This window comes from Carettochelys insculpta, chromosome 20, assembly GCF_033958435.1.
Source record: "Carettochelys insculpta isolate YL-2023 chromosome 20, ASM3395843v1, whole genome shotgun sequence".
Taxonomy (NCBI): Eukaryota; Metazoa; Chordata; order Testudines; family Carettochelyidae; genus Carettochelys; species Carettochelys insculpta.
This window is the reverse complement of record NC_134156.1, coordinates 18,891,178-18,906,372: the sequence shown is the minus strand read 5'-3', so window position 1 is coordinate 18,906,372 and position 15,195 is coordinate 18,891,178. Positions and strand designations below refer to the sequence as shown.

Sequence of the window (15,195 nt, the reverse complement as noted above, 5' to 3'; positions counted from 1 at the left end):
AAACCTAAACAACATTCAGTGCTGAGAGATTATTACAACTCTGTCACCATTCAGAACCACAGACAGGAACACATTTGGGGAGATTTTATATATTGTGGCAGGGTCAGTCTCGTTCCTGGGCCCCAGGTCCTGATCAGTCCACTGGCCCCACCATTCAAACCCCATTACCCTTGCTGGCGCAGGGGGTGGTCTGGGGGGCACCCAATCCCCACCCACTCATTCCAGTGCAGGGACCCTGGATGGCCACTACCAGCAAGGGCTGACTCCTGTTGCCCTTCCCCCTACAGCTCTTCTCCCTGGACCACTTCCCCAATGAATTCCCCCGGTACCTCCTTCTGCTAGTCGTAGCCTTGGCAGCAAGTCCCCTCCTTTGTTTGGCTCCTCCAGCTGACCAGTTCCCCCCGCAGTCTCTGGCTGGGCTTCAGGCCCCCTGAGCTGAGGTAGCTTAGACCCCTGGGTTGCTGAGGCTCGGCTCCTCTCCTCTTTTGCGGTCTCTGGCACTCCTCCCCGTCTCCTTCCCTCTCCTCGCTCACCTTCCAAACGCTCCTCCTCCCTGGCCCAGCATGGAGAAGGGCTTATAAAGGGAGCCCTGAGTGGGAGCAGCCAACCCTAACTGATCTAGGGCCACCTACTCCTCAGCTGCTCCCACTTTGATTGTCAGCCCTGTTTTTTACTCCTGCCTTTCCCCTCCTGGCCCCACCCTGCCACACTATGTATATATGTATGTATGCCTGCTTTAACTTGTAAATAATGCTCGCATTTCTCTCTCCTGGTTAATACATCCTTCATTCGTTTACTATGGGACTGGTTACAAGCACCGTTGTTGGTGTGAAATCTAAACTACCAGTTGAGCTGAGGTGACCGGTCTTTTGGGACTGGAAGTAACCTATGTTTCGGTGTGATTTTTGGCATAAGTGATCATCTGTTGCACCATGTAACTTACCTGGGGGGCAAAATAGTCTGAAATGCACAAGCTGACTGACTGACGGACTCTCTAGCACGCCCGACGCAACACTCTCGGAGTTCATGCTTTTCACTGGGCTGGTGAAATCTAATTACTGAACATACAGGCAGTTTGGGATGTTTGCTCTGCTTTTGCAGTCTGCCCTGCAGCTGGCACTCACCACTGGGAGACAATCCAGACAGCACAACAGTGGCACAGTCTTGGTAAGAGTCACGTACCAAAGGTCAACTGGATTTGGAGATTGTGACAGGGTTTGACTCACCACTGTGGCGCCCTCTGCTGGCTATTCTGGGGATTAACTCTGATTCCAATGTGCCCTCCATGGATGTCTTCCTGACGTCACTTCTGCTCCCAGATCCATTCCATTCCAGATATGCAGGCGTCCTCCACTCTGGCTGTGCCACACTCCATGTTCCCCTCTTCCACACAGGCCCTCAATCCAGATGCTTCCACAGTGGTGAGTGCACACAGGAGGACTCAGGCCTCTGGGTCCTGCACGACGGACCCTATATATGTACACTCCTAGCTGCGTCCCCTCTGACTCCCCTGTAGATCTTCTTAGGCCACTTCCCCATCATCCCAGCACCCTCTTTGCCCTTGCCTCATGGCCTCAGCCTGCAGATCGCTGCAGCCCTCGACACTGTGTTTAGCTCCCTAGGTCTCTGCAGCCCTGTGCATGAAAGACAACCCATTCTTATCCCTCCTCAATATCCAGGGAGTGACTCCTGCTGCTCTACACTGCCACATTAAAGCACTGCTATGGCTGCAAACCGCTGCTGGTTAGTCTCACGGGGCTGGAGCCACGGGTGGTGAGCCTGCTCGCCCCTGAATGGCTGCTCCTGTAAGTCCTTCTGTGATTGGCTGCCTCCTGCACAACCTTCTGAAGGCTCTAGTACCCCTGGAGATGCCGGTGTGGGGCACGCACCCCCTTAGATCATAATCCAATGCTGCTTAACTATTTCACACCTAACAGTCAATTAACAAGTCCTGTTTATTAGTTAAATACTTAAATAAGGTAAACAGAAGCAAAAGACTGATCTGTGTAAACAAGGGGCTGAGACCCCAGAAATTACAGTGCCAGCTAAGCAAAGAAGTGCATTGGAAGTCCTCCTAACTTTTTGTCACAGTCTTGTGCACGTTACTAAGAATTCTCCATAACCTATACCATTCAGAGATACAGATTTTCTCCCAGACCGATTTGGCTAATTGTTCAGCTAGTTTTAATTAGCTTAGCTCCACTAAAATACATGGTTGTATGATCATTTACACCAACCCGAGGATCTGGCCTTTGTAAATTCTGCAGTCCTCAAGTGAGCAAATGCCCACTGAAGTCAAGGGGAGTTCTGCTTGCTTAACAATAATTTACTTGGCCCCATCTTATTCAGGATCCTCCTGATTTGGTGCTATGCATCAAATTGTTAAGCAGTACTTGGAAGTGTCTTTCCACCCATCCTCTCACATCTTTTGTTTGGTTTCATATAGTAAGACACAGATGAGCTAGTTCTCCATGTCTTTACAGCAGGAAAATTCAGTTTTCAGCTAAGTTTCTGAACCATGAACCCAGCAAAGGTCAATAGTTATCCATTCAGACCCCTGTGGTGTATGGAATTTGAATGAGTCTTTTTACGTAAAGACCCACAGCTTACAACCCAAAGTCAAACACAAATACATTTATTATAACCAGAACAAAAATCTGTTTGAATACAGCAGCAAGCACTGCTCAGCTGCACAGTCTCTCACTGACAGCTGTAAAAGCCTAGAATTAAACTCTATGTTTTCCACGTGCTGGGTGGGAAAGAAGATGCATAATTCCAATGAGAAAGGTAAAGTTAACCCTCCCCCCTCCACTGTGACACTGTAATTCTTACATCTAATGGAAGAATATTGCAAATCAATCAGTCCCAGTCTTTTGAAAAATTATTTATGTCCCAGATTTCAGGAGATCTTCTGAAGTGTAAGACTACCACCCCTGGAGATGCTATCAAGATACATTCCTTTATTTCAAAATGATGAACAATGTGCAAGACTGGAATTCCTAAAGCATAAATTTTATCCTTAGAGCTTTTGTCCAAAGATTTCTCTTTCATCTTCATATATACTGTAGAATTCTATTTCTACATGCTATCCTAAAAGACTAGGTTTGTGGAGGTCTTGAGTAGGACTCATACAGATAAAACAAGATGGAGAACATTTTAGTCCCAGAGAAGATTTAGATAAATTTGGATACAGCTTTGACAAACATTAAATCTCTTCTTTAATGATGTTCCTCAAACAAAACAGTTAGCAAAATATTTGAATTTCTTTGTATAATGTCACATTTTAATGTAAACATCAAATAATGTACCAAAATTTTTACTGGAAGGAAAAAAACCCAGAAAAAAACAAAACAAAACAAAACAAAAAACTTTAAAGCGGCACAATTTGTTATTTTTATACCACTGGCAAAGGGGGGAAAAAGCCAGATTACAAACATTTACACATGCATAGTGGAAAAAAGAAACCAAAAAACCAAGTATTTTACTAAATTCACGCATTTTTTAAAATAGTTATTAAATCTACTAAGCACCAACATACCTAAAAATTTGTTTTCAGCTTCATGATTCATTTAAAAAACCTATCAAATTAACCTTTCAAACAAGCTTAAATTAGTAGCTTGTCCAACAATAAAATGAAGAGCATTTTAAGTATACCAATGCTTTTCATCTGAATGTTTCCAAACAATGGCATGAGTCTGCAAAGAATGCCTTTACTTTACCTTACAGTGGATGGAGAATACAATATCACATCATATGGACTCTAAAACTATAAAAGTCTCAGAATGCAGCATCCCTTCACAAAAAAGCTGATAAAACTGAAAGTATTTATAAGATGCTGCACCTTTATTTAAAAAAAATTAAATGAATTTAAGCAGAAATAACATACATTTTTACATTAACTGGCCATTTCTGGTACAGAAACCCAGCACAGTATGCTAATGTTATTGAATAAATGTAATTGCTACTTACAATTTCTTTTTAAATACAATTTAGACAAACTTTTTTATTTTTATTTTTTTAAAGTTGCACAGTTAACCTCTTAGCTGCTAGCTTAATGCAACACATTGGTAACATTACACAAATTAAAAAATAATGTGTGTGTGTGTGTGTGTGTGTTTGTGTTTGTTTTAGATAAAAGCTTTCAAAATTCTGACCCACATCAAAAATGCAAAATAATGGAATATAATTAAAAAATTAGTTGCAAGTCTAGCAGCAAAGCAATTAAGTGAGGATATATTTACTAATATAAACAAAGGGAATAGTTGCAACTACAGGTGAAGCCCCAACTATCTTAGATCTACTGACACAAATAGAAATTAAATTCTCTCTAAAAAAAATAATCTGATTATTTAAAATAGGAGTAAAAGCCATTGCTACCTGATGAACTACCTAGGCTAAGTTCCTGAAACAACGACAAAGGGTCACTATTCTTTTTTGCCTGCTCAGGGGGAGGTTTGGGCTTTGGTGGAGCCCGCAGAGCACTTGCGTAGGACATGGCAGGCTTGTTCCCACCAGCATTCTGCTGGCTGTTGCTGTTTGATTCGGCGATCTGCTTGTTGGGCATGAGGGGTGGGAACTGGCCAAGATGCTGCAGCATGTTGTAGTTGAAGGAATTGGACAGCTGGATGTTTTCGGCTTTTAGGTGATCCTCTGAGGGTTTGACTGTCTTCGGTGGAGCTGGAAACAGAACAAATAAAGGCTTAACTAAAAGCCTTCACAAGTGAAATCTACTTGCAGATGACCTCATACACAATGACAAACTGACATCTAGATATGCAGAACCTCAATATTAAATTAAAATGACAAAAGGCTTCAGGTCAATATTGATTTCTTCAGGGCCTCTTTTCAAAGGATTCAAGCTTCAGAGTATTTTTTTTCCCTTTGTTCTCTTGTTTCTACAAGCAAATAGAGCAATATACAATAGGCCTTATTATGGCCACATCTGTCTTCTGGGAGTAAGGACTGAGAAAAAATTGATTGGGAATGTAAGGATTTAGGGCCTACAGATTATCTACCGAATGGAAAAAAATGACAAACAATTCCAGCATAAATGTGAATACTGAAAAGTGGTGCTGACTGGAAAATAGGTAAACATAAGATTTAGTACCGACCCTTCATAGATTTACCATAAACCAAACTCACTCCAATAACCACTCCATTCTGCAAAGTGCTGAGTTTTCTGGACTCCAAGCCAGTTAAATCACTTGCTTAATTTTAGAGGGGTAGCCGGGTTAGCCTCCATCTGCAAAAACAACGAGAAGTCCTGTGGCACCTCATAGACTAACAGATATTTTGGAGCGTAAGCTTTCGTGGGCAAAGATCTGCTTTCTCTGATGAAGGCTTATACTCCAAAATATCTGTTAGGCTATAAGATGCCACATGACTTCTTATTGTTTTTGCTTAATTTTAGTAGTAAACAGTGGGACAACTTGCAGGCTTAAAGTTATGCATGTGCTTAAATGCCTTACTGTGAGGTCAGTGCACAGAGTACTTTGCAGGATTGAGCCCTGAGAGCATATTACTTTGGTAGTTTCTTGCAGACTTCCAATGAGGTTAGAAGATCTCTTTTTTAATTACAGCATGTCACACATCAGCACAGTTATGTCCATTTCACACCTGCAGCAGGCCAGTGGCTAATCTCCTTATTTTGGAAATCCCTTATAGACTTGTTGCAGCTTTACACTCCTTTTGTACAGGAACATATAACTTGAGTTGAATTCTACCTCAAGTAACACATGAATAACCACAGGCAGAATTTAAGACAAAAAGCAATCAAGAATTTTTATTTCTGTGTAGGGTTTTTTAAAGTAAGATGACATTTCATAAAGAAAAAAATAAAATAAGACATTTCAATTTAAATGGAAGCTACAGAATACTTCCTGAAGGCCTAATGCCCAATATCTTTCCAACAGTCATGCCATAAATTTTAAGCATGTGAGTAATCTCAGTGCCTGGCATTGTGAAGTTCTGGTCCATGACTTGGGCTCCAAGCACTATGGTAATGCAAATATTATGATATATTAATACTCATGTATCTCAATTTAACATGTGTATAAGTATTTGTAGGTCAGGAACAAACAGTGTAATTTAATAGTGTCTAGAAAAATGTGAGTCTCTTTTTTTATTTGATTTTGAAAAATTATTCATGACCACTGGCTAACTCATCCTGAAAATAAAGAAAATAAAAATGAGGAAGAGCCAGCCTTAGCATAACAGGTGGGATATAAATATATCTTACCCTGAAATATATATTTCCAAGTTGGGAGAGTTTTGCAATGACAGAATATTTTGTTACATCAGGGCATGGTAAACCAAATCGCTACTTTAGGCATTCAAATATTCAAAATAATTGTGGCTCTTTATTCTAAAAGGCAAGCATTAACTCTTTCGCTGTACCGTGAAATGAATCATCTGGAATGAAATATTTGTGAACACAAGTTAGGGTCTTTTATATTTCATCACTCACTTGAGTGGGTATTAGATCCAGTGGATTGTCCAAGTGGCTGTCACATACACTTAAAACACTATGGACAGTGAGAAGCGAAGGCAGTTAAAAAGCTGTCAGAATCAGGTGAATATTGAAAACTGCTCAACTTACAGCCAAAATGATTTAATAGGACACTCAACTCACTGAAAAAACGTACCTCACAATCAGTGTCCCCTCTAATTTCTTTCCATCCATGGGCAGAATAAATTTTGTTATGTGCACCAAAGCATGTGTGGATGTGCACAACAAATAGAAACATCTGCTGCCCACTGTGGGTGGCTGTGGGTGCCATGGTAATTAGCTGGGCAGCACCTGAATCGCTCCTGGGCAGCTGCCCAACCGCTCAGCTTAGAGGGAACACTGCTCACAATAAAACATTTTTTTTTTCCTTTTTGACTAAAATCTTATTAAACCACTTGGGCCTTAATACAATTACCTATTTTAGGGAACATTTTTACTGCGACTCAAGAATTATTTCTGTTTTATGAGTGCTGGCATTTCTTAAAGAACTTTAGCTCCTTGCAGGGGGCAATTAAGCAGTGGCAATTATTTTTCTTTTGTATTACATTTACAGTGGTAATTCTCCTAGCCAAGGCACCCCAAGTCTCAGTGTTGCCATATATTGGGAAATAGTATCTGTGGTTCACCCAGAGAATTCCTAAACAGATTATGTTTCACTGTTGCCCAAGTTTGAAGGATGTCTTGGAATCCTTTGTTATGATGACTACAATACAAATAAGATCTTTTCATAGCAACAAATCCCTGCTAATGAAGGAGAGGCTCTGAAATCAGTCAAGCTACGTCTACACTACAGTGTTGTTCCGGAAGACATCCTCCAGAAGATCATCTTTCGAAAGAGCGGGTCCACACACCCAAAGCAGATCACTCTTCCGAAAGACCGATCCACCCTTTGAGAGAGAGCAGCCACAAAGCCCTGGCTGCTCTTTCGGAAGAACAGAGCAGAAAATGCTGTGGATGGGGTCGCGTGGCTGCCAAACCCTTCCAGGGACCTGGCCATATGCTCCCTTAAAGGGGCCCTCCCTGCACACGCTGAGGCCTGCCGAGCTGACCAAAGTGAAGCAGAGCCATTACAGGGACCAGACGGCCACTGCATAGCCAAATGGATCACCACAACCACCCAGAGCTGGACACTGTGAATGCTGTGGTCAGCCTGCTGGCCACGGTAGTCATGGATGCCCTTCGCCTCCTCTAGTGGGCAAGCCCCCCACCCCAGCCACCGAGGCTGTGGAGCCATTCTCCTTGGGACCCCACCGGCGTCCTCCTGCTGGGTGCCACAGTGCCTGGGGAGTCATCCCAGCAGCTTCTACTGATGGGACCAGCTTGTGAGGGGGGAGTGGGATGATGCCAGATGGCTGCAGAACTTCAGGATGAGCAAGCAGACCTTCCTGAAGCTCTGCAACTGGCCCGCCCCTGCCCTTAGACACCAGGGCACCCAGATGCGTCCCACTCTCCCCCTGGAGAAGCAGGTCGCCATCACGGTCTGGAAGCTGGCCACCCCAGACAGCTCCTGCTCTGTGCAGCACCAGTTCAGGGTGGGCAAGAACCCAGTCAGGACTCTCCTCCTGGAATTCAGGCATGCCCTGGTCAGGCACCCACCACCGGGAGGGAGGACCTTCATCCCCCAGCAGGAGCTCCTGGTTGGGAATGTCGCCATGTGTCTGTGCATGGTGGCAGATGCCACCTACCGCCTGTAGCCCTGGCTAATGTGGTCCTACACCAGCCACCCAGATCCCACCCAGGAGCTGTTCAACACCAGGCTCAACCAGGCCTGCAATGCGGTGGAGCGTGCATTTTGGCTCCTGAAGGGCCATTTCAGGTGCACTGTCAAATGGGCATTATTTGGTCTGGCTCTCAATGCATTATGCTTCTGCTTTGGCAGCCAGCCAATGGACCAATCTTATACATAGTTCCTACTCAGATTACCACAGGACATTACCACTGGACATTGGCCTGCAGAACGGCCCTCAGGTGGTGGGTGCCTGTTGCGCACGCCACGATGTGGTGGAGAGCAAGGGCAAGGTGTTTGTCCAAGGTATGCACTAGGAAGGCCATCTGTGACAGCTTTGCTTGCGGACCCCAGTGACCCTCCCTCTGGCACCCCACATAGGCCCTCCCTCCCCTACACCCCTCACTGTCCCCCTGCCATGAGCACAGGACACAGGGATGGTGTAACAATACAAACTGTTTAACACAATCAATGAACATGTTGAAACTACAATATATACAACCAACTATATACAGTGGGGAAAAGGGGCTAACTATGTACATTGGTGAGCTGGGGAAGTGGCCCGCACCTCAGCTTGGAAGGGGGCTGAGGAAGAGGGGGGCATTAGTCCAGGGTGGGGGTGGAGGTCCACCAGCCCTGTTGGCCCCAAGATCTCCTCTTACCCTGGGTTCAAGGTCCCCAGTGGGACTGGGATGGGGCAGGAAGCACAAGGAGGTAGGGCCAGAGGAGGGCTTTGATGGGCTTGGGCTCAATGGAGAGAGAGGGGGCAGTGGGATGGGGTCAGTGTGGGGGGCGGGAAGCCAGGCCAGGTGCTCCTGCAGGACAGCGGTTATGTCCCCAGGTTCCCCATATGTTCCACCCAGGCCTCCCACTGCCAGGCCAGGTCCACCTCCTTAAACTGGAGCCTCCACTCAGCCACGTCCATCTGGCGGCAGTGTAGACAGCATTGTCCGCTGCACGCCTCTGGATCCTCTGGATGTGGGCACACCATGCTGCTGCTGGGGGAGTGGCCCAGCCCTCTCCTTCACCTCCAGTGGGGTGTCCAGCACCAAGGATGGGATGGGGTTCACCTGGACCTCTGACGGCACAGCTATAGGGACAGAAGGTAAGAGACGGACAGCACATCAGTCCTGCACTACGCCCCAAGGTCTGTGTCCCCAGTTGGAGGCAGCAACCCCGCCATTCAATAGCATGGCAACCACAGAGGATCGCGGGCACTGAGGAGCTGCCTGCGATTGTGGGGCAGGCCTCTAGTGCAGTCCAGCCCCATCCACACCCTCCCTGTGCGTGAGTCTCATAGTGCTGTCCATGGGAGCGGGCGCTGAGTGTCACCAGCTCCCATTACGGCATGCTGGGTGCTGCGGCCATGGGGGTTGTATCTGGGCTGAGGCCTCTGGCCACGTGGGTGGCGTGCTGGCAGCTGTGCCAGGTCCACCTTCCCAGGACCCAGGGTGTGCACCCCGACAGGTACTTACTGGAGGGTCCATTGCTGAAGTCTGGCAACACCCTGCTGGCTGTCACCCAGTTGGATGACCGCGATAGCATGTCAGTGATGAGGTCCCCATCATCACTGGAGGGCAGCACCAGCTCTGTGCCCGGCAGGGTAGTGCGGCCATGGGGTCCTGGCTCGGCCTCCACGTCCACCTCTGCCTCATGGTGCAGCTCATCTGCTGAGATGTCCAGGACAGCAGGTGGTGGTGAGGTGTCTTGGGACCCCAGGAGGCTCTGGAGTCTCCGATAATAGGGGCAGGTCCTGCCCCTGATTGTCCGGCTGCCTCCCGGGCCCAGGTATAGCCTTGACAGTGCTCTTTCACTTTGCTACGGACCTGGTCCTGTGTGTAGGCAGGGTGTCCCTGGGTGGCCACAGGCTGAAGAGGTCCTGGAGGTCTGGCTCCATCCATGATGAGGCCCGTTTGTGAGTGGCCGTGTGGGCTCCTGTGAAGGCTGGTGGCCATCACAGCTGTCTCAGTTTCAGGGGTGGCCGAGAGGGCGTGCAACAGGAGGCTCATGCCTTTACTGCCAGCATGCTCTCAGCTTCCTGCCATAGGGTTTCTGAGTCCCTGTGTCTTTAAACATGGTCAGCCAAGGGGAGCACAGAGCTCCACTTGCACTGGCCAGGGTGTCTCCACATGCCAGCTTGCCAGCATCATGAAGTATGCCTTTTTTGAAAGTATGGTCATGGAGCATCCACACGTTTTCTTTCAAAAGAATCTGCCGGAAGAAGGTGTTTTTCCCAATCCAGGATCAGAAGAGCGCTTCCAAAAGAAGCACTGCATTCGCATAATTTCCTTTCGAAAGAACGTGTTTTGTGTAGACGCTCTGCTGGCTCTTTCAAAAGGGCCATGGCTTTCAATTTATCTTTCAAGGGGCCTTGCTCGTGTGGACACAGCTCCAGAGAGAGACTCAGGAGTGATGAAACTAATCACCCACCTGCTATCACAGTTAGTCACACTAATTCTGCCATGATGGATAGGGTAGACTGGATGGGATCTATGATAATTCAAATGCTCTTTATCCAAGGAGATGAACCTCATGGGCATGTTTCACTTTCCTTCTCAGTTACAGCTTAAACTGGCTAAAATTAAATTGACATCTCTGTATATACTACATTCAAAAACTGAACTTCAGTCTTCTGACACAACCCAACTACAGTAAACCCTCAATTTAACAGACTAATGGGGGGAAGGGGTGTCTGTTAATTCCGAAAGTCATTATATTCCAATGGTTATTCTGTATGATGATGCACTGACCTTCCCAGCTCATCACTCACCCCTGTCCTCTGTCCCCCTTTTCTTTCCCCCTCCTGCCCCATTCTTCCCCTCACACCTCCATCTCCCTCTCCCAATTACCAGGAGAGGAGCTGAATGCTGGCTTGGCTCCTTCCACCTCCCCCGGCTCTCAGCACTGCGGCTCCTCCAGCCCCCACCTGCCTGTGCAAAGGTGTAGCATGGCTACCCCCATCCTGCCAGCGGGCAGCAGCCTCCGACACCGTGGCTGCTGCTCAGTACCAGTGCAGACAGTGATGACCAGGTGCCGACATGCTCCATGCACACAGACCTGTGGGAGGAGAACTCCTGCGTTACACTGCAGCCCCACAACCCTCGCAGCACCTCTGGTCACAGCCACTGTGGTGGCCCCTTCAGCCCCAGCTACTCTGGCAGCTCCTCCAGCCCTAGCGGTGGCTCTGGTGAGTCTCTGGCATTTATTTAAGAGGGGGTAATGGGGCTGGCAGACAGCTTCCATTGTTTCCGAAGTCCGTTATATCAGGGTCCATTAAATCGAGGGTTTTTTATAATTGTTAATGGCAACGAAGGGTCCTGTGGCACCTTATAGACTAACAGAAAAGTTTTAAGCATGAGCTTTCGTGAGCACAGACTCACTTCTTCAGATGCTGGTCTTGGAAATCTGCAGGGCCAGGTATAAATAAGCCAGAGCAAGGCTGGGGATAACAAGGTTAGCTCAGTCAGCAAGGGTGAGGCTTACTACCAGCAGTTGATCTGGAGGTGTGAACACCAAGGGAGGGGAAGCTGCTTCTGTATTTAGCCAGCCATTTGCAGTCTTTGTTTCAGCCAGAGCTGAGGGCGTCGAATTTGCAGATGAATTGTAGCTCAGAAATTTCTCTTTGGAGTCTGGTCCTGAAATTTCTTTGCTGTAGCATAGCTACTTTTAAGTCTGCTACTGTGTGGCCCGGGAGATTGAAGTGCTCTCCTACGGGTTTGTGTATATTGCCATTTCTGATATCTGATTTGTGTGCATTTATTCTTTCACGTACAGACTGTCCAGTTTGTCCGATGTATATAGCAGAGGGGCTATAGTAGTATGCCCCTCTGCTATATACATCGGACAAACTGGACAGTCTGTACGTGAAAGAATAAATGCACACAAATCAGATATCAGAAATGGCAATATACACAAACCCGTAGGAGAGCACTTCAATCTCCCGGGCCACAAAGTACCAGACTTAAAAGTAGCTATGCTACAGCAAAGAAATTTCAGGACCCGACTCCAAAGAGAAATTTCTGAGCTGCAATTCATCTGCAAATTCGACGCCCTCAGCTCTGGCTGAAACAAAGACTGCAAATGGCTGGCTAAATACAGAAGCAGCTTCCCCTCCCTTGGTGTTCACACTTCCAGATCAACTGCTGGTAGTAAGCCTCACCCTTGCTGACTGAGCTAACTTTGTTATCTCCACCCTTGCTCTGGCTTATTTATACCTGGCCCTGCAGATTTCCAAGACCAGCATCTGAAGAAGTGAGTCTGTGCTCACGAAAGCTCATGCTCAAAACTTTTCTGTTAGTCTATAAGGTGCCACAGGACCCTTTGTTGCTGTTACAGATCCAGACTAACACGGCTACTCCTCCTATAATTGTTAATGGGTTAGACTGAATGCACGTTTATTAACTGATATGCTCTTGCTTCATATTTCACTCCTCCTCCAGCTGTAAGGAAAATGTGCTTTAAATTGACAAGCATGAAGCTGCTTTCAAGAGAATTTTCTGAATCTTAATCAAGTACCTTACTTTTAGCTGGGGAATTCTGCTGCTGCTTTCCAAGAGCTAAGAAAAATCAGCCTTTTATTTGGAGGATAATGATATAAATGAAATCAAAGGAATGCAAGTGATGGGGCACTTGGAATATTTTGTAATTTGAGTGTACAAAAACACAACCATCAGATGATTACCGAGTATAAAGAAACAGGTATACACAACATCCAATTTAAAAAGGCCACAGAAACTTCCTAAACAGGTTTGTTTTTAAATAGAAAAGTCGACTCAGAGACAGAGACAAAAAGACTGAGAGGACAGACAGAGTTATTAAGCTTACAAAGAAAAAGCAATGCAAGATCAAACAAAGGGCAGCTGGCTTGCACGAGGGCCGTAGGTGAAAAGGAACTGTAACTGAGGCACTCAGTGCAGAAAGAAATGCGTAATAATAACTGATAACAACTTAACCTATGCTCAGTCTACAAAAAAGTCACATACAGCTGAATGTATGTGAAACCTTTCACAGAGCAATTTAGGAAGGGCCATTGAGAGCATGCAATACCCCAGAACAATTTTATGCCAGTCCTCTTGTACTCCATGAATCCAGGGGCTGCAGAATTAAATATCCTTATTGCTTCCATTCCTGGTGTTCCAAAATGTGATCCCTTCCACCTTCTGCTGTCAATGACTGCTCCCCACCATCCCCTGATGTAATCGACTACTCAGTCCAGGTAATGAGTCAAGGCATGAATGCAACACTAGCTTTTTATTCTCAGATAGATAAAATAGCATAAGCCACAAACACTAAAATTGCTGGTGTCTAGTCATCAGCCATTGGTATCCTAAAGGGGAGTTAAGATCAGAATAGAATTATGAGCCCCAGCAAACTGGTAAATACAGAAAAACTTAGCAGACATCAAAAGTGGGTTTCTTTGCATTAGGGACTGTACACAACAAATGATGTGTGTGTGTAGATTTACTTACTCGTAAACATTGCTTCCATGCCCAAGGATGGAAACATCATTGTATCAAATACAGATGCTAGTCTAGCTTGCTCAATTGGGTTTAGGATTTATCCGTTGGCAGCAACAGATCTAGCATGTACATTTTACAAATCCTTATTTCCTTTGGAGGATTTTGTTTAGAGCTTTTTCTTAACCTTTACACTAAATCAATGAAATGTGGTAAATACTGATCATATCAGAAAACCAAAAAGTCTAGAGGAACATTGGATTACGGATGCCACTGTTGTGAGAAAGAACAGAGTGAATTTGGTGCCATATTTTCCCAGTGAAAAAGGAACATCAATTTTGTAAAGGATGTGCCCTGAACTTGAATATCACACAGAGAATTACGACCGTGATACTACCAATACTGCAGTAAATGATGGTGTATTTGCAATCCTGTTGCACAATATCAAAATTTTAGAACGCTGAAAAAGTAATATGCATTTGAAGAAAGTAATTTTCTTTTCTTTCACTCTCTAATGACTATTTTTGTATATATGTCGTTAATTTAAAATGCCTTCATAACTATTGCACAATGAAATGAAAAGAAAGCAAAAACTACACAACATTACTGGCAGACTTGTTATTTGCATGTTATGAATAACATGAGGAACAGCAAAGCAAGATTCCCTTTGCTACCTGAACTCTGCTCTGGAATGACCACCTCCGGCAGTGAAAAATTAGTTCAGTGTAAATGTCAAATCAGTCTCTGCTAAGACTGCCAGAAAAGAAGAAAGGTGCTATTCTTTTGCAGAGGAACTGACAGACTTGCTGGGCCATTGGACAAGGCTGGGGTGGGAGAGAGATGGCTCTGCCATCCTGGAAAAGGTAAGGCCCTGGGCAGAAGGGCAAGTGCTGGGCAGCCAGTCCTCAGTGGCGCCCGGACAGGCCTGTGCCATCCCCAGAATCATCCAGAGCAATTTAAAAGGTGTGGGGTTAGGGTGGTGGTCAAGAGCCCCACGCCCTCTAGATGAATCACCAGGCCCTGGAGAAGTTGCCACCTTTGCCCACCTGCTCCCTGTTAATAGGCCTGTTTTTCTGTGACATTCAGATTTATCTATCTGCCAGTGTGATTCTATGGGCTATATCATTAAAATGTTTAAGCGTATGAGTTCACTAGGAAATACGCCGAAATCTAAAACTCAGTTTATACAGACCGCCATCAAAACCTAAGATGATGGTAGTAACATGAACCAGTGTTTTGAGATGAAACAACATGTCTCACACCAGGTCCTCCTACCCCAAAATTGGTTGAATTTCAACCAATGGAAGAGAATGTTTGAACTTAGTGATATTTCTGGAAGAAAACCAGGAGGAGAGTGGAGCTATTTGGAGGTAAAATGTTCTATAGCATTCACTTCTCCGTCACATGCAACATACCAACCTGTTAACTACCTGAGACAATGGTATATGAAAATAGATTTGTGCACAACAATTAATTACAAAATAATGAACACTTCAGAAATATTT

General features: G+C 45.5%; 1 protein-coding gene across 6 annotated transcripts in view; it reads right to left on the bottom strand.

Annotated features, from left to right (window-relative positions):
- Positions 1-2,087: 2,087 nt before the first annotated feature.
- The window catches only part of HELZ (helicase with zinc finger), a 207,137-nt gene continuing 194,029 nt past the window's right edge, over positions 2,088-15,195 (bottom strand). For 5 of the 6 annotated variants that reach the window (XM_075014565.1, XM_075014569.1, XM_075014567.1 and 2 more), the window contains exon 31: positions 2,088-4,677. In XM_075014565.1, the coding sequence (XP_074870666.1) occupies positions 4,346-4,677 (332 nt within the window). In that variant the 3' untranslated portion in view covers positions 2,088-4,345. Of the gene's footprint in view, positions 4,678-9,123; positions 9,325-15,195 lie in introns of all 6 variants that reach the window. The other variant, XM_075014570.1, reaches the window with a different exon arrangement.